The 24,804-nt window shown below is 52.4% G+C and overlaps 2 protein-coding genes across 2 annotated transcripts; one reads left to right on the top strand and one right to left on the bottom strand.

Moving 5' to 3' along the window:
- Positions 1 to 453: 453 nt before the first annotated feature.
- Positions 454 to 8,596, top strand: AHSA1 (activator of HSP90 ATPase activity 1). Its single transcript, XM_016220232.2, has 9 exons — positions 454 to 648; positions 1,946 to 2,136; positions 3,980 to 4,062; positions 4,441 to 4,558; positions 5,607 to 5,695; positions 6,589 to 6,717; positions 7,146 to 7,247; positions 8,042 to 8,093; positions 8,221 to 8,596. The coding sequence occupies exons 1-9, from the start codon at positions 569 to 571 to the stop codon at positions 8,391 to 8,393; spliced, it is 1,017 nt and encodes a 338-aa protein (XP_016075718.2). The 5' UTR covers positions 454 to 568; the 3' UTR covers positions 8,394 to 8,596.
- A 5,024-nt stretch (positions 8,597 to 13,620) lies between these two features.
- On the bottom strand, positions 13,621 to 22,868 carry ISM2 (isthmin 2). The gene is made up of 6 exons (XM_087813875.1): positions 22,728 to 22,868; positions 18,827 to 19,006; positions 17,272 to 17,599; positions 15,807 to 15,947; positions 15,514 to 15,582; positions 13,621 to 14,138 (listed from the first exon to the last, which is right to left on the bottom strand). The coding sequence occupies exons 1-6, from the start codon at positions 22,866 to 22,868 to the stop codon at positions 13,621 to 13,623; spliced, it is 1,377 nt and encodes a 458-aa protein (XP_087670001.1).
- Between the last annotated feature and the right edge of the window lie 1,936 nt (positions 22,869 to 24,804).

Genomic DNA, 24,804 nt, shown 5'->3' with positions numbered 1-24,804 from the left:
CTCTCCGCTCCTGCGTCGGCGCTGCCCGGAAGGGCCGCGGGGATCGTTAACTACAGCTCCCAGAATTTCCAGGGCACGGTGCCTAAGTCGTTTCCTTCACTTCTAGCGCGACCTTCCGTAGTTACCCAGCGGGTCACTCAACAAGACTCCAACTCCCAGGATGCTCAGCAGAGCCCACTCGGGGTCCAGGGAAACAATGAGCCTAGTTCTTTGGGCCCCGACGGATTAGGAACGGTCAAATGAGTGGATGAATTTCGGGACCCTGGGGACATAACCTGACGGAGCCTGAAAAGAGCCCTTTAACTGGCGGAAGCCAAGGTCCGGTGAGGGGAACGGAAGTACAGGCTGGGAGTGAGGAGGAGCCGGAAGTTAAGGCGGGAAGGGGGTGGGGGGTGGAGGGAAAAGCAAGCCAGAAGGTTCTGCGGCCGCTTCTAGTAGTTTCTAGGCGCTGCCGGGCGGCTGGGTCCAGGCGGTATTGAGGTGGTTGCAGTGGCTGCTCCGGCCCAGGCGGTCCTGAGGTGGTTGCTGTGGCTGCTCGAGACCTGGTGACGGCGCGATCGGAAAGCTGATGGCCAAGTGGGGCGAGGGTGACCCACGCTGGATCGTGGAGGAGCGGGCGGACGCCACCAACGTCAACAACTGGCACTGGTGAGGGCTAGCGGGCCAGGCCGCGGGAGCGCTGCGGCCGGGCCAGGGTGGTGGGCTCCCTGGGGCCGAGGCAGCCGTGCCCGACACGGGGTGGGTTCTTCTTGTTGCGGTGGTCCGTAGCCCCAGCGCCCCCCTTCCCCCCGCTGCCGGGCCACCGTTTCGGGGTTTAGGGAGCCAGGGGCAACGTGGAAGGTGGTCTTCAGAGGAGGGGTCTCAGAGAGGTGAAAACATAATCCCTTAGTTTCTGCATCCAGCCTGAGCAGAGAGATGTTTCCCACACGTGGTCAGAGGAGACAGGGAGACCCAAACGGAGGGCTTGGGTCGTGTTGGGAGATCGCTGTGTCAGTCTCGGGGCCTGGGGGCTGGAATTCCTGTTTTGTGGCTTACTGCTTGTGGGTGAAATTAAGCCCTAGGAACCACTGCCTCAGTCCACAGGGCGAAGGTTTGGAGCGGGCTGTCCAGGTGCCCAGAGCTCGGGGATGGTGAGGGCGCGTTGGTCTCTCACCCGGAACTGCTCGGTCGCTTGTGTTGTAACTCCGGGGACCGCTCCTGGTTGCCTGGCGAGCATGGTTTTATAACCGAACCGCTCTTCAAAAGCCGACTCTCCTTCCTGAAACCTTCCAGTCGTTTTCTTATCTTGCAACTGCAACGAACTTCGTTCGTAGTGTCTCCGCTGGGCTTTTACTTTGTTGCAGCTTTTTGCTATTCTCCTCTGCTAGTTAGTGAGTTGCGAGGCACATAGTGATTTTTCTTCTCTTTCTCAGGCAGCTTCCTCTCCTACTAAGGTACACAGCGTGTTTGGCCTCATTTTTGTTTGTTTTGAAGCCCTGGGCTTCCATTGTCTTCATGGCCATCTAGAGGGCACACACTGTGTAGGGCAGCCTGAACTTGACAGGTCAGAACACTGTGCTAATTGGGTCAAGATTATTGGTTTATTCCTTCCTGGACTTTTTATGCGTTCTGAGGTCCATTTGTGCTCCTGACTTCAGTGAGGTGTACACAGTTTTTCACTAGGTCCCATGGCACCGTATTAAGGTGTCAATACTGACCCCCACTCCATCCTGCTGATTTAGTTTGTAACCATTCTGTTCAGCAGTTGCCTTCATTGACAGTATGTGGCTCCTTGTCTTCCTAAAAGGGAGTGACATGTTTGTGGACCTACTGGAGTGGGACTGAGGGGTTTTTGTTCTTTTCAAACTATTTCTCAGGCCTCCTTTAGCCTTGCATTTCCTTGACTAGAGCAGGCAGAGTACTCTCCATTTGGCTGCTGGTCTATAGCCTTGTTTCTGTTTTGCAGGACAGAGAGGGATGCTTCAAACTGGTCCACGGATAAGCTGAAGACACTGTTCCTGGCAGTTCGGGTGCAAAATGAGGAGGGCAAGTGTGAGGTGACAGAAGTGAACAAACTCGATGGAGAGGCGTCCATTAACAATCGCAAAGGCAAACTGATCTTCTTTTATGAGTGGAGTATCAAATTAAACTGGACAGGTGAGTCTATACTGGGCTGTCAGAAAAGCTCTTATCTGCATTTTGACTGACCTGTTAAGGAGCCGGGCAGAACCGTTTTTGAGAGGTTATGAACTTTTCAAGGGAGATAGTGCTCCTTTGTTGTCTCATAGAAAGCAGTATTAGATGCTGGAATTTCTCTGCCACTAAATGGGTTTCCTCTCTGAGTCTCAAGAGTTACCACAGTGAAGCCGCTGTGCCCCTGTATTTTTGGGCTTATTCTGTGGCTGCTTCTGTCACTTGGATGATTTAAAAGTGGGAAGGGGGCTTTTTTTGGTCTTGATCTTATTTACAGTCTTCAGTGTGAGTCCAGCAGGTTAGACTGCTGTGCTAACAAAGTTTACATGTGACTAATTGGGGGCAGTTTTATTCAATAGATTATTGTCCTTTCTGTGATGTTAGCAAAGAATTAGAACCATACATATCTCCCACTAGATGGTCCTTCAGTCGGGAGGTGGAATTTCAAAAGGCCCAAAAACTAAAGAAGTATGTGTAGGGGGCAAAGCATAAAATAAATTTGTTCTTCGATAAACATTTTTCAAATGAATTTGAATAAAGAGGGGAAAAGTAAATGTATCTGGTTTGTTTTGTTTTAACTACTAAAGTATAGTAGTCTAAAAGGAACCTTGGGTATCATCTTGCCCCATCCTCTTTTCATAGATTGAGAAACTGAGGCCTAGTGAAGTGAAAAGTAAATGCTTTGTTGGTTAATTTTGAAATACAGTCAGTTCTGCTATAATGAGACATGTATTCCTAAAAATCACTGAGCTGTGCAAAGTCACTTCATGAAAACCATAGGGCTTATTGGGAAGAGAAGGTTAGGCACACAACACCCAAAAGCTTCATCAGTGACACGTTTTTAAAAATTTAGGAACGTGGCCCTGGCCGGTGTTGCTCGGTGATTAGAGCGTCGGCCACACACCGGAGGGTGCAGGTTCAATCCCTGGCCTGGTTGGGGTACATGCCGGAGGCAACCAATCGATGCATCTCTCTCACAACAATGTTTCTTTCTGTCTGTCTCTTTTCTGCTGTCTCCTTCCCTCCCTCCCTCGCTCCCACTCTCTCTCAAAATAAATGGCAAAATTATCCTCAAATGAGGATTAAGCAAAAAAAAAATTAGGAACATAGAAATTGATCACAGTTTAAAACATGTTAAATGGTAAGAAATGCATAAATAATACACGTATAGTGCTTTACCTTGAAAAAGATCTGAAGCTTCCTTGCTACAGTAGATTTGTGCGTCACTGTAGAGTGGTGGAAGGAGGGTGGTCTGAAGTCAGAAGAACTTTAACTCCAGCTATGGGTGTGGCTTATAATAGGCATAGAGAACAGGTCACTGGCAGGAAAATGTTTGAGATGTGTTTTGTGTGTTCCTATGCAGTTGGGTTAAATTGGGTGTCGTTTTTTATGTTCACCTAGTGTTGTTTCTCATGGATGGAATCACGTATAAGCAGACGTGAAATTCATGATATGATCAAATGTCCCCTAAAGTCTCAATCACATTGGAACAAATCTGTATTTTCTAAGTAAACATTCTAGCAAAACTGACTGTATTAGCTGTTGATCCAAGTACTCCCCGGTAGAATTCGTGTAGCTCTTGGTCCTGTGATGACATACTTGGTTGCAAGAAATTTGACGAGGAAAGACCTTTCTGCTGAGGGAGGAAGGTCTGCTACATCAGGCATGTCACATAGTCTCAGAACAAAAGGGGCCCATTCGGTTGTCCAGAGGCAGTGTAAGCAGAGTAGTAGTTAGGACTCCAGAGCAGGCAGGTTTTCTCGCAGAGGAGGAGACAGATGCGATGATGTCGCATTGCTTTTGACAGGTACCTCTAAGTCTGGAGTGCAGTACAAGGGACACGTGGAGATCCCCAATCTGTCTGATGAAAACAGCGTGGATGAAGTAGAGGTTTGTGTTTCCTAACTCCTCGCCTGAGTCTTCCGCATCCTCTTACTCTCAGATGAGAAACATGATTTCAAAATTAAAGGCCAGCTTGGCCCACACAGGCTGCAGATGACTTTCTAGGTCAGTGCTGCCACTGGGAGCTTCCAGAGCAGCTAGTGCTTATTAGCCACTTTGCTTTAGGTAGTAATGTGGGTTCCGGCATTAGCCACCTTTGCCTTGGCGGAGAGAACTTGAGAAGGAACACTCACAGGGATTTTACCGATACCCTACTCCTCATACGTTTCCTTTGGAAACGTCAGTTATCTGATTGCTCAGCGCCCACACTCCACAGTGCAGGTACCCCTCAAGTTATTTACCACCTACTTCTGATCTTTCACCCAGATTAGTGTGAGCCTTGCCAAAGATGAGCCTGACACAAATCTCGTGGCCTTAATGAAAGAAGAAGGGGTGAAACTTCTCAGAGAAGCAATGGGAATTTACATCAGCACCCTCAAAACAGGTATCCCTTGAGTAGTTACCTATGCCTTGAGGTGGTTTCCACCTGTCAGACTCTGATTAAGGGGCTTGACAGTCCTTTGGCAAATGGGTAAAGATTTTGGGGGAGGGGGCTTCATCCTGGAGTCAGTCTCTACACTCTGAGTAAGGGGAAGATCAGAGGTGCATTGTCTAATATGTTGGCTCTAGAGCAGTTGAAATGTGTCTAATTCAAATAGACGTGTGCTTTGAGTAAAAAATACAGTGGATTGAAGACTTGGTACAAAAAGAGAATGTAAAATATCAATTTTTTGATATTGATAATATATTGAACTGATGGTTAGGGTATATTGGATTAAGTATATTGTTAAAATTAATTCTACCTGTTTGAACTTTTTTATGTGGCTACTAGAAAATTTTAAGTTACATTTGAGGCAATGTTATATTTCTCATGGACAGCACTGTTGTAAAGACTTGCATCCCCAGACTCACTACTTGAGCACAGGCTTGGAGTATCTTTGATATGCATTCTCCAGGGCAGTTAGAGGGTGATTAGAAGACTAATCAGCTCAGCTCTCCCCTAGAATTCCAGTTCGGCCAGTACATTTTCATCTTGGTGGAGTACATGTAATGACCATCAGAGGGAACCAGCATAGAAGGTGGGAACCAGCGCTCTGATGCCCTGGCTAGTTGTAGCTGTTCTGCGTAAGACCGAGTGGAGAAAGGATATTACACGTGCATCCTTGAGTATCTTGCCCCACTCTGGAAGTCATTGGAAGTACAACTACATTCATTGGATACCATCCATAATAGACTTCACACATGCATTTAACAAGTCGTAATACTTCCAATTGAGTCGGGATTAAAACAATCCCAGTGAACATATTACATTCTATGATATACACTCAGATACCTGTCTGGCATAGACCAAAGGTAAAAATGTAAAGTAGATAGACCCTTTCCTTGTTATTAGCTCATTCTGCGTTAAGATGCCCATATTTGTTAAGCTGCTTGAAGCTCCAAATCAGCTACTAAGAAATAACTTCCCAGAGCTGGGATTTTTATCTTTTCAGAGTTCACGCAGGGCATGATCTTGCCTACACTGAATGGAGAGTCAGTAGCCCCAACTGGTCAGCCAGCGCTGAAAACTGAGGAGCGCAAGGTAAACGGTCTTCACACATGGTGGGGTCGGAGTTGTCTGGAAAGGGAATTGAGACACTGCCTCCTCAATTCCACATTTCAGCTCTCTCTTTCTGATCTTAATCTCTAAGCCAGAGTAGCTCATGGTGCTTTTTAGACTCTGCAATATGTAGTTGTCTGTCTACCTATCCTTCACCTGATTTTTACTCATTTAATAACTATTGCTAGAGCAAATGGAGACCATTAAGGGACTTCAAAGTCTGACTCTTGGTTGCATTTAACACCAGTTGTGTTGTGGACACAGGATGGTCTTCACCCATATACATCTTCAGTATTATTTCAACTGGGGTGTTGATATTTCATACTTTGATGTTAGAGGTCTCATCAAGATATCGGTTAGATCACTAACTTCACCTATCAGGAAATTGATTTCACTTCATTGGCTGGCAGGGTGAGCAAGTATTTCTTTCTGGAAATGAAATTCACATAGTTCAGGCTCAGCACTCGCTTTTCAGCCCTGTTACCCTCTGTCAGCACAGTAGAGGATATTTTGGAGGGAGGGGATGGGGAGTGTTGTTTTTTAGCTATTTAAGCATAGAAATTCTGTTTGAGAATTACACTGTGCTCTTCAGAAATGCGTAATGATTTAACATGTCATTTGACTGACGGACCCTTAAAACGGTATTGGTCTTCCCTCATCTAAAGTGGTTGTTTTCTGTGGGAATTGAGGGTTTTTTGGAAAAGTTTCCCTTGTGACTAAAACACCCATACACACAAATTCCCTCCAACCCCTTGGAATAATTAGCCTTGGAGGTGAAAAAGTTTGTGAGAATAAATGCAGGTTTGTCCTGAAGCCATGTTAATTGAGGTTTCACCATTACTCTAACCTGACAGTTTTCACTATGGCTTTCACAGGCTAAATCTGCTCCTTCAAAAACCCAGACCAGACCTGTTGGTGTCAAAATCCCCACTTGTAAGATCACCCTTAGAGACACTTTCCTGACATCACCAGAGGAGCTCTACAGAGTGTTAACCACCCAAGAGGTAAATGTAATCTGTCGTTCAGCCTCATGGCACCTTCCATTCCAGGCCACCTGGGTTGTGGGTACTCCCTCTGTGTGCAGAGCAAGTACTGTGAGTGGAACCTTGAGGCTTTCCGCATACAAGCAGAGGCACAGGAAAACCCACTTTGTTCAACCTACTCCTCAAAGTGCATTTGCTCTCTTTTTTCTCATCTATACTAGTTTGGGGTCCTCTAAATGGGAACCACTGGAAATCATTCTTTTTAGAAAATGGGGCTCAAGTTATGTTGTCATGGATTCAGGATCACTAAGGTCAAAGTAATAGAACCTGGGTCATTGGGCAGAGTGGTGTCTTTGGAATGAGAGTTGAGGCATGCAGGTGTCAGCTGCCATTTGTCCCTGGATCCCACTGAGCCATGTGTCTTCTCCCTACTTCGTTTTTTCCTACAGCTGGTTCAGGCCTTTACCCATGCTCCTGCAGTGCTAGAAGCAGACAAAGGTGGGAAGTTTCACCTGGTAGATGGCAATGTCACCGGGGAATTCACTGATCTGGTAAGTAGTTGCGAGCCCCAGGCCCAGGATGCAGCCTCTGTCTGGGCAGAAGAGTAACATTTCTCCTTTTTTCAGCTCTGTGGGTAAAATTTAAGACTAATCTCTTTGGTCAGTAACACCTCATTTTGTTTTTTGGGGGGAGGGGTTTTGGTTGGTTGGTTGGTTGGTTTTCAAAAGAATGCTGCCATTTCAATTTTCTTGCTTTCCTAGAATGTTTTCCTTAGTGGAGTTAAAATCACTTCTTCCTAGAACTCATGGAAGAGAGGTTGTATATTTTGGTGGCTTGTTTCTTTCCATTTGTTGCACTGAAATTTCACCTGGGCACAGTTGACCAGATCCACCTTAGGAGTAAGAAGAGCTATTAGGACTAATACCAGTGCAGAAGCTACTCACTCTGTGGTCCAGTTGCCCTCATAAGTGATATAATTGCACAGATGGTGGACTCAGTATGAAAGGCAGATAGCAAATCTAGCTAGGCTTGGGTACATTGGTCTACAACAGTGATTTTCAACTGGTGTGCCCCAAGAATTTTTTTTAAAGGTAATAAATACATACCTGACTATTTAGTCAGAGACACTGCCCTCTTTTCCCTTAGATTGTCAAATAAAAAAATGACAACAGCCAACACAACAATAGCCTACTGATGTGAGTGAATCAAAATTATGCCTATTTTTATAGTCAGGTCAACAAGATGTTTTGTGGTGTGCTGCAGATGTTTTATAATTAGTTTATGTGTGCCATGAAATGGAAAATCCCTTGTCTGTAGTATAGACTGACCTCTTTGGCTATTTTAGGTCCCTGAGAAACATATTGCGATGAAGTGGAGGTTCAGATCTTGGCCAGAAGGTAAACAAGAGTATTTGTTTATTGCCATAAACCCCAGAATTTTTATTTACTTTCTATTTTTGCCTTAGTCTCAAACCCAGGTGGGAACCCTAGATTTGAAACCCCCCTCCCCTCTGCCTTTTCCCAGGGCACTTTGCCACCATCACCTTGACCTTCAATGATAAGAATGGAGAGACTGAACTGTGCATGGAAGGCCGAGGCATCCCTGCTCCTGAGGAGGAGAGGACACGGCAGGGCTGGCAGCGCTACTACTTCGAGGGCATCAAACAGACCTTTGGCTACGGCGCACGCTTGTTTTAGGGAGCTTCAGCTTGTCCGACACTTCAGCCCTCTCCTGACTGAGGCTTGACTCACAGGATTGCACCATCCCAACCACTAACTTGGGGCCGGGAACCCCTCCCTTGCGTATACCTTGGGTTTGTGCATGTTTTCTGCTGGGTGGGATCAGAGGGCAATTTCTCTTTTACGTGTACATATGCTAAATAAACGTAATTTAAAAAACATGCATATCTGGAACCTGTGTGGATTGGGTGGCTAGTACTAAGAGTTTCCTGAAGATTTTGAATTTTTAAAAAAAACTAGAGGGTTGGAATAAGGCCTTGCCTCGATTCTGGGAAAATGCATGAAATTAAGAGACATGAGGGGAACCTGCCTATCAGCAAGCATTTCTGAGCCAGGCTTTCATACTGCACACTGGCAGTAAGGTTCTCCCCTTGCTGAGGGAAAAGTAAAGGATTGTGTTCTGGGATAAACAATGCCAGGAAACATCACTGGTGGAAGTGGCATCCTGGACTATCCACTCTCCATGGTCTCTTAACCTCTTGCAAGAGTAGGTGGCCACCAGGTGCTGATCGGAGATGTAGAAAGAGATTCCCACCCTGTGGCAGAGACTGTAGGCCTTGGGTTAACATCTTGTTTATTGAGCAGTTACTATGTACCAGACACTACACTAAGTAGCTTCCTTGTATTAGCTCATTTAATCCCCGTAAGAGCCCTGTGAAATAACTACCATCATTTCTCTTTTACAAGAACCCAAGCCTTGGATTTACGTAACATACCCCAGACCTAACTGATACTTAGCAGAGTGGGGATTTGCAAGAGGAACCGTAACTGTGGGGTCAATGCTCGTCTAAACTACTTCATTTCCACAAAGAAGCAGCTGCATTTCTGGTATGTTACACATCCCTCCTGGAGTAGGAAATTCAGGCTTCAGTACTCCCAGGAAGGGGAAGAAATGAATGTTCCTGTTCCATGAAACAAGCTTACTGAGCCCTGGCCACGTGCTGGGGGACGGTCCAGTGGGGTTCACACTGCCATGTTGCAGGACCAGTAACTGCCTGGACAGGAGGGTCACTCTTCCTGGACAAGCCCTGCCCTAGCCTCCTGCGCCCCAGGGTGGGTCAGTGCCTGCTAATCCAGATACCACCTCCTGCAGCTACAGCTACTTTCCTCCTATTTTACCTGTTTTAATTGGTGGCAGGCCTGCAGGTTAATCCTACCAAATGACTTGGCCAAAACATTGTCGTTAAAGCAGAAAATATGCACTGATCTGGATAATTAAGACCCCCAAAAGCCCCCTTTATCTTGAATTACTCAAATGAGCGCTGGACTGAACTAATTCACATCTAATTCGGCATTATATGTGCTCAGGGGTCCAAAAAAATGCTTTTTTGATAAACAGGCCCTTCCTAACAGACTCCACTCCAGCAGAGACCAGTGACAAAAAAGGAGCCTTTTCACGCTGGCTGGAGGGTTAACAACTGAGAAAAGAGTGCTTACAAGAAAGAAGTCCTGACACAAAATTTACAAACACCTTAAAAACAACCAAAACACCAAACCAACACACACATTAGCAGGTCACATCCCCAGTACTGATGGCTGTTCCAGTTTTTACCGCTGTCATTTGTTAGCCATCTGAGCCCACAAAGCAGAGTGATGTAACTAAAAACAGAGCCATGGACTTGGTTGGGCTTGGGTTTGAATTGTAGATATGCCACTTCCTGACATGGGACAAATGCCCTCTTCTGTATAACTCATGTGACAGGTGTCTTATGAGAGCATTAGAGATGATGGACACAGAAGCCCTGGCAGCTGGCGGCACTCAGCAAATGGCACCTGCTACTTCAGTACTCACGAGTCCATGTTTTTTCCGGAGCAAGAATTAATATTTTGAAAAGTTGGTTAATTGGCAAATTGCAAATCCTAGGCCAAGGAGTCTCCTCATCTAAGAACAATTTGTTAAATGCGGAGGAGTGGGCCCCACCGCTAGATTCTTACTCAGTGGGTGTGGCCCATGAACCTGCATTTGAGTAAATACCTCAGGTGATTTCGATACCAGGAATTCATTTTGAGAAGTGCCTCAGCACGTTAAGAAAATCCAGTTGTAATGGATGAGCCAAAGGCGCACATTTGGGTCCCTTTTGTGAATAATGGGAGAAAGGGTCTGAAGTGTCCTGTCTTCCAAGAGACAAGGGAGGCGAACAGGATCTGACAGGGTTTGTCCTGTTGGTCTGGTTGTTTTGAACCCCAGTAAGAAGTCAATCGGGCCAGTCTTGCCTGAACTAGGACCCTCGGTGAGGTAAACCAGAGGGAAAACTGGGCAAGACCATCTTGCCCAGTCTTGGCTGGAGCAGCTAAATTGGAAACGGTGGTGGCCGTAAGCAATGCATGGCCACGGTAGCTCCTGGTGTTTGGGACAGAACAGCAGCAAATCCCACCAGTGACCAGTGACGTGACTGACACTGGACCAGAATGGGGGAGGCCCGCCGGGCTCTGATGCTGCCACGGTGCTGCCTTTCACAGGCGCTGTGCGCCCTCCATCCCTGCTTCTCCTCTCACAGGTGTTCCCTAAGCCTGCGGCCATCCGCGGTATCTCCCCCTTTGTAGAGTTTGAATAAACACCATTTTATAGCTGACCTACTCTCCAGCCCCTTTTTCTTTTTTACTGTATTTTTATTGCTTTCAGAGAGAGGAAGGGAGAGGGAGAGAGAGAAACATCAATGATGAGAATCATTGATCGGCTGCCTTCTGCACGCCCCCTACTAAGAATCAAGCCTGAAACCCAGGCACGTGCCCTGATGGGGAACCGACCCTCACTCTCCTGGATCCTAGGTTGATGCTCAACCGCTGAGCCATACTGGCAGGGCCCCAGCCCCTTTTCCGTAGTTTCTCTCATCTGTGGCCTGACATTGAAATGATTTAGCATGTCACTAAAATTACAGATTAAAAATGGGACTAGCTAAGTAGTGTTTGAGTAATAAACCTTTAAGTATAGATTAAATTTAGACAGCATATGTAAGTATCAAGGTTAAGTTATATTAGAAAGGAAAGAATTTTCAGTTTTCTGTGAAAATAGACTCTGGGATGTCTCTAATTTTTTTTTAAGTTTATACTAAAAAAATAATTAAAACATATCCTTGCTAATTGTATTGAATTTCACAGAGGAGAGAGTGAACTTGGCTTCCATCTGGTGACCTGAGACCCTGCCCTCTCTGGCCCTGTAATATTCTAGTTGCGCCAGAGTACTTTTAGACTGTGGTCCAGGATCAGACTAATAAACTTACCTCTAGGTGTGATGCTGATCGGAAACACGTGGCTCTCCAGGTTTCTCCAAGTGGCAGCTCTGGACACTCCTTGCTTCACTCTACTTCCTGTTTCCTTGATGTGTCTCTTTCCTATCCCAAAGGCCAGAGTGACAGTGGAGTGTGTGGTAAGTGTACCAACTAAGGCAGGGAACAGGTCCATCTCTGCCACCCTACATTGGATCCCCTTGCAAGTTACCTGGGGAAGTGGGGCCACTTCCTCTGGAGTCAATGCAATTTACCTCTTTGACCAAAAAACTTAGAGTGCCTGGCCGGTGTGGCTCAGCGGTTGAGCACTGACCTAGGATCCAGGAGACCGCAGTTTGATTTCCGGTCAAGGGTCAGGGCACATGCCCCGGGTGAGGGCACATGCCCGAGTTGCGGGCTCTATCCCCAGTTGGTGGCATGCAGGAGGAGGCAGCAGATCAATGCCAACTCTCTCATTATTGATGTTTCTCTTGCTTTCTTCCGCTCTCTGAAATCAATAAAGATATATTTTTTTAAAAAGCAAAAAGCTTAGAGTGAATGTGCCTCCCAGGCAGCCCTTTGCAAGTGTGAGTGTGGTCCAATCTCTGCACCTAGGAGCTCTGCCTGCCCAGCTGGGTGAGGCAGTCACAAACATGACCCGTGGGAACTGGGAGCTGGGAGCTGGGAGCTCGGCTTGAGCTGTAACCAGAGGCTCCTGACCCACTCTGCAAGGCCACAAATTCTTCATCAGACAGAATTGGAAAATAAAGTGCTTTATTGCTGAGGATCCCAGAGAGCTTCAAGGCAGCTGTCGCAGGGCTAGGAGTGAAATCCCCTACCTTGGGGAAGCTTTTGTGAACAGGGGTGGCGGGGACTTCAGCATTTCAACACCATAGAAGGTATGGAAGTGTGTTTTGGGGGTGAGGGGAGGTAGGAAGAGCCATGAAGTGCGCTGGAAGAGTAGACTGAATCTCTCCCCCACTCTGAGCTCAGTGCATTCAGTGACATCACCATGGGGGCCCAAAATGGGCCACTGTGGGAGCATTTACACCACAGAAATCGCCCAAATGCTACATTCAGGGCTTCCCTGTCCCCCTTTCCGGAGAACTGGTTTACCAGCACACCAAGGAAGCACCTCCTAAGCTGCGACAAGATGCCATCTCCCAGCCCTGCACATTCCTACAACCTGGACAGAACAGAGGTGGGCTGGACAAAGAAAGGGACTGGAACTGGGTGATCGTTTCCCCACACCGCCTGGAGCTGCCTTGGCTCGGCTGCCTCAGCCTCTCTGTCCACTGATAGCTTCAGCCCTAGACTAAAGCGGTGTCCACTGAAAGGCAGCTCAGAGCTGAGAATAAAACCCTTTGCTCAGTGGCTCCCAGCAGGCGGTGAGGCAAGAGGGCCTTGTGCAGCCACTCAGAGGTAACAGAGGGCTGGTCACCCAGGGCTGACAAAAAGCAGCTGTGGGTGGCTGAGATGAAGGGAATGGCCCTGGGGCTGGGGGTCTGAGTGATTCCCCACAGGTCCTGGGAACCAGGCTGTGTGTGGACAGCGGAGAGCCTGGTGCGCACCTGTGTGACCCAGAGCAGGAGAGCCCAGCTCCAAGGGGGGGGGGAGGAGCGGCCAGGCTGGGACGCTGCCTCCTAGCAGGCAAGACGGGGAGGCCTCCACAGGCACAGATTTCCACTGCACCCCCAGGGACCTTGGGGCTGAGCTCCTTCCCCTCACCCTGAGCCCTCTACACCCTTCAACCTTCACCCCAACCCTACCCAGCACTTGGGTGCTGACCTGCCTGGGGCTCACAGACAGAAGGCATGTGGCACCAGACCAGACCGGCGGCACCGGCTGAAGCCTTGCACTCCCCCAGCCTGGGCAGGGGCAGGGGCAGGGGCAGGGGCAGGGGCAGGGGCAGGGGCAGGGGCAGGGGCAGGGGCAGGGTGAGGGGCCTGCCAGGAGAGTGCCCCAGCACGGCAGCCCTCTCAGTATTCCTCGGCCTCCTGCAGCTGGGACAGGTACTCCCTCTGAGAAGGGTTTACGGCACAGACCCTGCCATTGTTGGGGGGCCGCACAGAGTGGTAGCGGCTCCAGTCCCCCTTACACATGATCCAGGGCAGCCTGTCCAACTTGAAGTGCAGTTCGGGTGAGAATTCCGTGCTGATGAGGTTAGGGGTGCCAGCGCCCTTGCCTCGGGTCAGCAGCCGGTGCCTGGAGTCGTAGCAGCAGTGCTGGGCGGCCAGCGTGGTGCTGTTCTGGGACAGCCGGGAGCGCAGGCAGGAGTCCGCCGAGGGATGGTAGATATCCAGCCGCTCTTTGGGGCCGCTGGCGTCCCTCCACTGGAAGCTGCGGCCCTTCCGCTTGTCCCACAAGCTCACGTCCTGGTTCCTAGCCTTTAGTGGGTATGTGCATGGGCAACTGGGCAGGTCCTGCAGCACCTGGCTCAGGTACTTATCTAAGAAGTCGCTCTTGCAGTTCAGCCACTTCTCACAGGGGTCCACATCTGCAGAGGGCAGGGAAGTGGGGGGAGCTGGGTCAGCCCCTTGGTGTGGTGTGGTTGGGGCTGATCAGGGGCCAGTGCGTGGAGAGGAGGCCAGAGCCCCAGCTGGTGCAAAGGTGGGGCTGGGTAAGGCCTTAGGGGCAGGAGAAGGACCCACACCAAAGCTGGGGCAATCTGACCTGGCCTGCACTGCTGGCAGACAGGGGCTCCCGCACAACACCCAGGCAACCTGAAGCAAGAGGCCACGGTTTAAAACAGACACTGGCCATGGGGCTGGAGGAGGGGCCTAGATGCCCCCTGCTCCGCTAAGGTGTTCCTTTTTCAAGGGTGGGGAACCTTTTTTCTGCAGGGGGCTATTTGGATATTTATAAAATCATTCACAGGCCATACAAAATTATTGTTGTTATGAAAAAAGCTCCTAGATTTACTGAAGTTCAAGTCCCACCTGTGGTTGCCTTGACAGGGCCAGAGGTTCCCTGCCCCTGCAAAATGTAGGAAAGATCCTGGGGAAGGAGTGGGGTGGGTAGGGAAGGGAGAGCAGTTTAAACCAATTGGTAAGAAAATGTTTCAATACAGGGAGGGGCAAAAGTAGGGTTCCAGTTGTTCGTATGGAAAATAACACAATAATTAATAAATAATAATACAAAAATAAACTGCTCTGCAAATTCACAACTGGAAACCTACTTTTGCCCCACCCCGTATTTTATCCACTGGCCCATTATTGTTTTTAACTCCGCCTTTCTCAGGCCATATGACCTGGGGTGAGTTGCTCTGCCCCTCTGGGCCCCCAATGGCCCCCTCTGTCTATGCTGCCCTCCCCCACCTCTCTATCTCGGGAGATGTGGCTTCTGACACCTGATACAATATTGAGCTCCTGCAGCACTGAGCAGAGGCCTCATCTGCAAAGGGGGCTGTCCACAGCCTCCTGGCTCCTTGCAAGGTCCAGGTGAGACTGAGTATGCTGGTGAAAGCCTGGCCTGCTCCAAGCTGCTGGAAGGAGCAGTCCTGGAGTTCTGGATCCTGACCCATTTCTGAGGGCACCCCCTTCCCAGACAAAGCCTGCCCAGGAGTCTCCACGGGTGACCCAGGAGTAGAAGCCAGAATGTCCCCTTTTCATCCTGCTGCCAGGGAGAATATGTCCACGGGATGGTCTCCAAGCTCTGGGCTCCCATCAAGACCTTCCCAGCAGGAATTTCAGGCTGGGAGAGGCCAATGGGCCTGTCTAGGGGCTTCAGAAATGCTAGGGCCCCCTTGCTGGGGAGGATAACCTTCAAGGTGGAAGATGGAAGCGAGATTCCTGCCTGTGAAATGCTGCTCCACCCTCCCGAGAGAGGTCCTGCCCCACACCCCCAGGGACAGGGCCTAGCCCCACACTGACCTGAATCTGGCACATCGGTAGCCGGGGGCTCCTCACTGGGTGAACCCGAGGTGTCCTCGTCCTGGGTGCCTTTGGGAAGAGAGGCCAGGCTAGTGGCACCCCAAGTCCCGATGGGGAAGCCCAGCCCTCACTAGGCTCTGGGTGTCCATAGCATCTGGGACAAGGCAGGGCCACCACGTTTGAGAGCTCCCTGCATCTCCTCTCCCTGGTACAGGGCTCACGCGTCCACATTCCCAGGGGATCAAGCCCAGCGTGTAAGCCACTCCCCACACAGGAGCTGCGGCTCATCTCACCAGGACAGGGGGGCAGGTCGCAATCCTCGTCTTCGGTGGCGGTGCAGCCGTAGCCACAGGACCGAGTCCTCTGCCGGGTGCCACTGCCACAGCTCGCGTTGCAAGGAGACCAGGGGCTCCACTCCTCTTGAGGCTTGTCACCTGGGTAAAGGCAGGGAGCCGGGGGTGAGTGAGCACAGCCACAGGGTGCAGCATGTGGCAGGGCCCCAAGCCCAGTGGACGGAGCAGGGGCTACATTTCAGCCCCTCTCATAAAAAGCAGGAGGTGGCCCTACAGAGATGGCACAACCCGCGGCCACATACTCTATGTCAACACAGCAACAAAGAGGAAAAGGTATCTGGGCTGGAGGCCACCTGACCACTGTAGCTGTGACCTTAAGCAAGTCTCCCTCCATCTCTGAGCTCATATACAGTTTTTATATCAGTCAAAACCCAGGATGGCAATACTCTCCTGTCACAGAGGGTATTAAAGAATGTCCCTGCTGCCCACGTTAGGGACCTGGGCCTGGTGAGAGACCTGAAACACCCCTGACTGCACCCATGGCCCTCTGGCTGTGCAGGGCCTGGGACCCAGGGCTCTCTGTGGATCCCTCAGCGTAATGACATAGCAAGTACTCTCTTCACTTTCCAGGCAGGCCCGAGCAGGCTGGCACCAAGAGTTTAAGGACAATTAACGGAAGAAAAGCTGAAAGTCATGAAAATGCTGCCTCCTAGTTTATACTACTTTGGTAAAATTGGGAAAAGGCTACTATAACTTAGTCTTAATCATAATCATAGGCACCGCCATTCAACGATGAAGCAACAAGCTCTGGGGAGAATGGCTGCAAATATGCATAATGTGGTCTGCACCCAGGGAAGTCCCGAACTACAACATGCAAAAATAAAAATGGCTGTCATGCGGGGTTGGCAGGCTTTCTGTGATATTTTCTGAACAGACTGTATTATACTGTTTTCTAATAAAAAAATAAAAATAGCCAATACTGTGTTTACTACATGCTGGCACTTTAAATGCATCAACTGACTCAATACCCTCTACACCCAATCCCAGTAGTAAGGGTTGTGCCATTCTCCATTTTATAGAGGAAGGAACTGAGGCACAGAGAGGTTAAGTAACTTGCCTAATGTCATTCAGCTGGTAAGTGGCAGAGTCAGGGTTCAAACCCACACAGTCTGAAAACGAAGTCAGTTGTGAGTGGTAGGATTTATAATATTTCCCAATTTACTGGAAACTGATAGATAGGGATATATATAATATTAATAAATGTCTGTTTTGCTTAGGGGACCTCAGGGCTATTGTGGGGGTCAAATGCTTGGGGGGAAAAACTTTGCAAGCTATGGGTGATGCTACTATTTAGCTGATGATGGTGTTTGTACAGGCCTAAGCTCCTGGGTCCCCAGCTGCCCCTGCCCAGGAACTCTCAGCCCTCCCTGGTAGCAGCCAGGGATGCCAAGATGGGGGTGCTTACTGTTGAGGTCCTTGAAGGCCAAAAAGCTGGAGGACAGCGAGCCCCGCTTCCAGATGCCTATGGTTCCACTGAACTCGTCCTCCTTCTCATCGCTGCTCTCACGGTACTCTGAAAAGGAGTCCTTCCCTCCTTCCTCCTTTCTCCTTGGGACTTTGCCGCTGAGACTGGACCTCGCCCTCTCATCCCGCAGGTAGCCCCAGAGGAGGGGCCAGGAGGCCTCCTTGGCGGTTAGCCAGCTGGGGGCACCTTGGGGCCAGTGACGACTTGCCTCGGCCAGCAAGTCCCCCTCCACCTTGGCCTGGGTGTCCTCCATCGCCTCAGTGCTCACCTGCAGGGAGACAGAATCCAGGCTGGTAAGTGAGGGAGGGCTCGGGCTGGACACCAACAAGAGGGAGATGACAGGCAGGGGGATGACAGGCCTTCCTGGCCTCCCAGGGCACCTGGGGTCACAGCCTAAGACCTGGCAGTGTATCAGTCCCCTGGAGGTTCCTGACTCCCCAACCCTACCACAGACATGGGTTTAACTGGTCTCAGGTGGGGCCAGGCATGGCGGCTCTCACATGTGCCAGGGCAGAGACCCACTAGTGGTAAGAGATGGGGACAATGAATTTTGGCTTCATCCGCCCGTAGGCTGCACAGCCTCGGGGGCTACTAACAGCCCTGAGCTTCCATTTCCTCCTGGTAGAACCAGGACAGCAAATCCCCAGGGCGGCCCCCAGGGGGCGAAGAGGGGTCTCTTTCGCCACATTGTGGAGGGGAAATGAAATCATGTATGTCAAAGAGAGCTTTAAAAACATCCCTTGGGGTTATTATAAATTAATCTGAGGTCACTCAACAAAATTTGGGGGGAAAACAGAGAAATATAAAGAAGCGAGTGAGCGTTGCCCATATTCCATCGCTGACAGATACTATTTTGGTGACTAACTTTCCAGGTTTTACGTATACACGTGCGCACACATCTAGGCACACGCATATACTTTTAAACAATGTTACAGTTACATCCTACACTTTTCTTTTGGTAAATGTGTTTTGTAACTGTAGATGCTACACAAAAATGCAGGCTTACTACCATTAGGGATTCGGAACTGGCAGTGGAGTACGTGAACCGGAATTCCACTGGCCGCTCTGGTGGCAGTCCCCTACCCACCGAACTCGAGCCCCCCTTCAGGGCACTGCAGTAAGGGGCTGGGCCTGGGTGGGGATCAGACCTTCAGGCTTTCCCACAAGGCTTCCCGGAGATTTCTGGAATCCCCTGCAGCTCAAGAAGCATTCTCTGTTCTTTTGGTCCCATGACAGCCCTGCCAGGTTGGCACTGTTTGTCCCTTGCTATGGACTAGGAGCCACATGAGTTGCTCTTGGTCTGCAGCTTAAAAGCAGAGAAGCAGGTGCTCCCCCTACAACTCCCCAGGGACAGCATCGGGAGTCAACTTCAACCCCTCACAGGACCTGCGCCCTCCAAGGAATACAGGACAGGACGCCTGACCTCAGAGCTGAGCCACTGAGCCCAGCTCCTGTCCAGGTGTTCGCTGGGTGGTGGCCCTTCTGTAGCTCTCACCTGGATATTGGGGTTCGGGGTACTCAAGTCTGTGTTGGCCAATCCTGGCAGCTTCTGCAGCTCCAGCAGCAGGGGAGTGTCCTCCTGGGTCCCAGGAAGGGCTGCCTTTTGGGGGCCGGTTCCTGGGAGCAGTGGGGTCTCCTCTTCCCTAGGAGAGCTGGGGTCTGGGGAGGCTGAGGCCTAAGGGGGAGAGGGGGAGGATGTTTTGGGGTTAGCAAAAGTAGGTACTAATGTGAGTCTCCTGTAAGAGTGAAGTGGTGTAATGTGAGCTTTCGAAAAGCAGGGCATGCCTCTCCCGAGATATCTCTCCATTTTCTCTGTGTGTGTGTGTCTCGCTCTCTCTCACATACACACACAGACCTGCGAGTACCCTCCCAGGCTTGCCCAGCAGCCCTGACCCACGCGTTTCCAGCTAACGCAAGAGCCCTCATCCGCACAAACCCTCCCTGCGCTGCGCGAGCCTGCCTGCTAACCCGGCCCAGCTCCTCACAGTTTCCCCTTCTCCCTTCTCTCCACCTCGGTCAGGCACTTGTTCTGGATAATGAAATCCAGTTGCCAGGGGCAGGCCGGCACCTCCCCTCCCCGCTGCTGAGGCCCCGCCATCCACACAGAGCCAGGCGCGCACACAGTCACCGCGGCCTCCCAGGAGGTGCTGCAGACCCAGCACCAACAGCCAGGCTAGAGGCCCAGGGGCCCAGGCAGGGGCTGGACTTCACCATCCACGCAGGTGGGGACCGGCCTAGCCCAGCCCACCCTCAAAGCAAATCCCTGTAATGAGAGGACTACTGACAGCCATGCTCCAAGCACCAGGGCTGGCTGGTCCTGTGAGACCCGTGTACCTGCCCGTGTACCTGCCCAGGGTCCTGCGCCTGGTTTAATGCACTGCTGTATCCATCATGAATGCTGGGAGGCCCCGCACAAACCACAGGCCGTACAAACCACGCAGCGGGTCCTGCCAGGCACCCTGTATGTATTGACTCCAATCCTCCTTCGGGCAGGTACGAGCATCTTCCCCACCTCAGAGAGGAGTCAATCGAGGATCAGAGAGGCAAAGTAACTGGCTTGGGGTTGCAGAGGGGGCCGGCGGAGCAGGATGTGAGGCAGGTGGTCTGGCTGGACCCTGCTCTTAACCCTTGTGCTCTGCAACTCCAGGGGCCTTCCAGTTCCATGCCTGCCACTCTGGGGTGCTGAGTGTGGTGAATGAACAAAACACTAGAAACGGATGTTCAGCTTTTCAAGTTCATCTTTCCCTTTGATCCTCCTAACAACCCAATGAGAAGCCAAGGGGAGGAGTGAGATTAGGAGACTGAGATCCAGGGAGGTTGGGGACTTGCCTGGGACCACGAGCAGCCGCGCCTCTGGGCGCCTGCCCATTGCTGTCCTTCCCTCTCTCCCTCAACCAGCTTTCCTGTGGTTCTGAACTCCAAGAGCGAGAAGAATGGTCAGAAGGGAAAACAAGGCACAGCCACAGGCTCGGCAGCACGCAGGCCTGGACTGCAGTTCCCCTTCTGACACTCACTGAATCCACTGGTTGGGCTACAGAGACCCCAACCCAAGAAGGCCAAGCTTCAGGAAAATACCTGCTTCTTGGTGTCACCCACCTGGAAGGTGAGACCTTTCAACGCACAACAGCCCTCCTGCAATCCAGCCGGTGCCAGGCAACTGGCTGAACAATGGACCAGGACCGAAGTGCTAAGCACCCCTACCCCGTGCAAGATGGCCCCAGGCTTGGAGGGTCCTTCCTCTGTGCTCAGCTCTTCAGTTTTTATTGTTTTGGGTTTTTTTTAGAGAGAGGAAGGGAGAGGGGGAGAGACAGAAACAGCGATGGGATTGGCTGCCTCCTATATGCCCCCTACTGGGGATTAAGCCCACAACCCAGGCATGTGCTGTGACTGGGAATCCAACCAGCAACCTTTTGGTGCATGGACAACGCCTAACCCACTGAACCACACTGGCCAGGGCACAAAGTGCTTTCTTCCCTGGAGACTCAGTCTGTTGCTGCTGCAGGAACCTCCCCAGCTCTGACCCTTCATGCAGGACAGTCCCTACAGCCTGGAAGAGCTGTCCTCTCAGTTCTTCTCTTGCCCATTCTGATCTCCATACCCTCTAACATGCACTAATAGCATGGTCCAAGCTCTGCCAAAGTCCCCACCACCCCTTCCCCCCACCCCAAGGTCTTCCCTTACCTGCCTAGGAGCTGGTGGGTGCCAGGACTAGTGCCCAGGGCTCTAGAATTAAGCAAAGCTGGGCCTGGATCCTGGCTCACCGCTTACTAGCTGCCTAACTGTAGGTTAGTTATTGGGTCCACTGTCAGTTTTCTCACCCCTAAAATGAAAACAAGACAAGAAACACAAAATGCTAGGCACGGTGGCTGTTGGGTACTGTTCTGATCTTAATTAAAACGGAAGACACCCAAGGCGGAGCTGTGTCATTCTTTGCCTAGCCAGCACCCTTGTAACAAAGTGCCTGGTCCCAGCCCCTTGCAACGACCGTGCCACCCACGTATCTGTCCTGTGCTTTCACACCCAGCAAGCCATCTGACAGAACGGGTTCCCGAATTTCCATTGGGCTGTAGGAGTAAACTGAGGCTCAGCAACAGGCCTGCCCAGAGAGCGGGTGGCATATTTTGTTCTCGATGCTAATGATTTCGAAACTTTTCAAGGCCTTGGATGAGCGGGCTGGGGCATGGCATGCAAAAGGAGACCATAAGATCCCCAGTGCAGCTCCTGAAATTGCAAACCTGGCTCGCAATCCCAGCTAGGTTTAACATCTCTGCGCCTCAGTTTTCTCATCTGGAAAGTGGGAATAATGCCCAAGTCTGAATGGCGTGACAATGAAATGACATCATGTAAAGTCTCTGAACCGACTCTGCAAGGCCCGGGAATGCTCACTACCCCTCAGCCATCCTACGCCTTTAGATCTGGTGGGTTTATATTCCCCGGTTTCTTCACAAAGGTCTTGGAATTGGTCCTTTCTGACGTTTCACCCGAGGCCCTTAGAATAGCAGGCTGCGCTCTCTCAACAATTCCTTAACCTGCACCTTTGCTGTGCAGGAGATGACTCGGCCCCTCATTTTTGTTGTTAATCCTCACTGGAGGATATTTTTTTCCATTGATTTTTAGAGAGAGTGGAAGGGAGGAAGGGAGGGGGGAGAGGGCGAGGGAGAGAAACAGCGATGTGAGAGAGACACGGCAGTTGGCTGCCTCCACACGCACGTGCCCGACCGGCGGCCCAGGTATGTGCCCTTGACCGGGAATCAAGCCCGAGACCACTCCCGCCTCCCTTGGAACAAGTCCAGCAGGTTTTGTGCCCATGGGGATGAATGTCCACCCCAGTCCCCAGTCCGAGGAACAGCTGGACGGTTGACCCCGTGACAGCAGACACAGCTTTCGACAACTATGGTTTCTCTCCATGCCTAACACCACTCCTCAAGGTCTCGGCCCTGTCGTGATGACCTCGGCTGCTTTCCAAGGTCATAGTCACGCGAAGGTCCGCGGCGGGCTACCCACAGCCGGCAGGCTGAGGACCCACCTTACCTCGCCTCAGTTCGCGCCCAAAGGGCTCAGACCCTTCGCAGATTTGCTTCAAGAGGCTGCGCCTCGACCGCGTGACCCTCCGCAGCCCCGGCCCGCGGCGGGCACAGCGCCCCGCGCGGACCCCGTCCCTCCGCGCCCCCGAGACGCGCGCGCTCGCGGCGAGGCGCCCCGGGGAAGCCGGACCGCCCGGGCGTCTGCCCCAGCGCCGCGCCGCGCCGAGCCGAGGCGGAGCTCCCCACCTCGCGAGCTGCGCCGCGGGGAGCCGGGGCTCTGAGGCCGCGCGCCCCTGCCCCCGGCCCCGCCTCTGGATGGAGCGAGCGGGCGGGGAGGGGGCCGAGCGCCGAGCCCCGCGCCCCGCCGCTCACCTCCGCCAGCCGCGCCTGGCGCCGGGGCCAGGGCCCGGGTCCCCGCGGCTCCTTCTCGGGGAGCCCCTGCCCCGCCGCCAGCAGCGCCGCCAGCAGCGCGGCGCCGAAGAAGAGCCCCGCGGTGCCCGGGAGCCGAGGCATCGTCTCTCCCGCGCCCGCTGCTCCCGCGCCTCTGGGCCTCCGCACCCGCTCCGGGGACTTTGTAGGCTCCGGGCCTCCAGGGGCGGGGAGCCCGGGGGGGGTGCGGCTCGGCCCCGCGGCGGGGGTGCGGGCGCCCCGCCCTCTGCTGCCCGCGCCCCGGCACCGACGCCCGCGCGGCTGTCCGTCGGGGTCAGCGCCGGGGGCGCCCCCGCCCCCCGGACGCGCGCCGGTCGGCCCCCCTTTGATCTGCCCGCTCCGGCCCGGTGCGCGCCCCGCGGCCGGCGCAGCCCCGAGCAGATTCCCGCGCCCCGGCGTTAGCCGCCCGCGGCCGGCGCGCTCCAGCCCGGGCGGGGCTCCCGGGGTCCGGGGACGCGGCCTGGCGCGCGAGGGGTGCCCCGCAGTCCTGAGTAAACCAACAGAGAGGTGTTCACTTAGGACTCCAGGTCGGGTGGCTCGGGGAGGGGGCCTGGAAGTGCCCCCGCCCCTCGCTGCTCCCCTGCTGGGGCGGAGCCGGCAGACACCTGCCGCGGGCGCCGCTTTCCCAGGCGCCCGGAGAGCTAGGGGCCCGGGCGGAGGGCCGAAGGGAGCCCGCGCCGGCCACCCCGAGGCTCCCTTTTGGGACCTTGATTTTTAAGCTGCTTATTAAGAAGCAGCGTAAAACGATCCTTTGTATCCCTCCCTGTCCTGCCACGAGATGGAAGCAGAAACACCTGCTCTGGGAAGGCGCCGGGGCGCGGCCGCAGCCCCACTGGCTCCGGCGGTAAACGGGCCGGGGCAGGGCCTGTTCGCTACCCGGGGGCCCGCGCTTCCGCCCCTGCCCCCCGGTCTCATTCTGACACCCAAGACCCCCACCGCGCTCCGTGGCCCCGAATGTCCCACACACCCCGTGTTGCTTCGGGGTCCTTGGACTTGGCGCTTGGGTGAGTTCCCCATGCTCGTGTTTCCTCCTGGTAACCCGCCTCTGTGAATCTGGCTAGTAGCCCAACTAGACGGCCTTAGAGGGCGGGAGGGAGAGAGTTAGTGCTTCTTCAGTCCCCACAGGTGAAAGCCCCGGAGGGAGCGTGGGGGACCCTGCCCTGCTGCGGGCTGCCACCTGTTTTACTCTGGATGTGGCGGTGGCACGCCGCCCTCCCCAGGGCAGGGACCCCCACGCAAACCTCAGTTTTGTGATAAAGATCAGGAACTCGGGGCAGTGACATCAGGGAACAGGCGCTCGGCGGCGCGGGCGAGCGGGGCGGGGTCCGGGCGGGCTGCGAGCAGCAGGGGCGTCGGGAGACGCGGGAGCGCGAGGTCCGCCCGCGCTTCAGGGCAGGCAGAGCCGATGCCGGGGCGCTGGGAAGGCTGGCCGCGAAACCGGCCGCGGGACGACCTGGCTTCCCCCGACGAAGCTCTTGGGGGACTGGGCTCATTTCTGAGAAGCCACTTCTGTCCCCACAGCACAGCCCGGGGCTCTGCAGTGTTCTGGAGAGTTGCATCGCAGGAATCAGGGCCTGGGTCTGCAGGCGGCCGCAGGTTGGAGTCTGGCTTCTGCCATTTCCCAAGAGCTTGATCTTATTGGACAAGTTCTTGGACTTCTCTGTGCATCTGTCATCGTAAAAGTGTGCGTGTGGGTGGGGGGGGAGGGTACTTAAGACTCAGTTGTGAGAAGCAACTGAGAATCTATGTTAAGAACTTATATTAGGATGAACTATATAAAGTTGCCATTTTTGGGTCAAAAAAGGTCAGATGCTAGCAGTGTCATATGATTGAACCTAGTCAGATGCCTGTGACATGTTAACACTAATGTTAGCCAACAGAAACCTAGCCTCTGAGCGCCTGCTACACCATATTGCTTTTACTAGACTAAATGAGAGGACACCTTGTTTTTATTTTTGTTTTCAGGATTTTTTTTTTTTTTTGTAAAACTATTTTTGAATCCAACCTAATATTTTGTCTT

Source organism: Miniopterus natalensis, chromosome 1 (genome assembly GCF_054644295.1).
Source record: "Miniopterus natalensis isolate mMinNat1 chromosome 1, mMinNat1.hap1, whole genome shotgun sequence".
In the NCBI taxonomy this organism is placed as follows: Eukaryota; Metazoa; Chordata; class Mammalia; order Chiroptera; family Miniopteridae; genus Miniopterus; species Miniopterus natalensis.
This window is presented reverse-complemented; position numbering and strand designations above follow the sequence as displayed.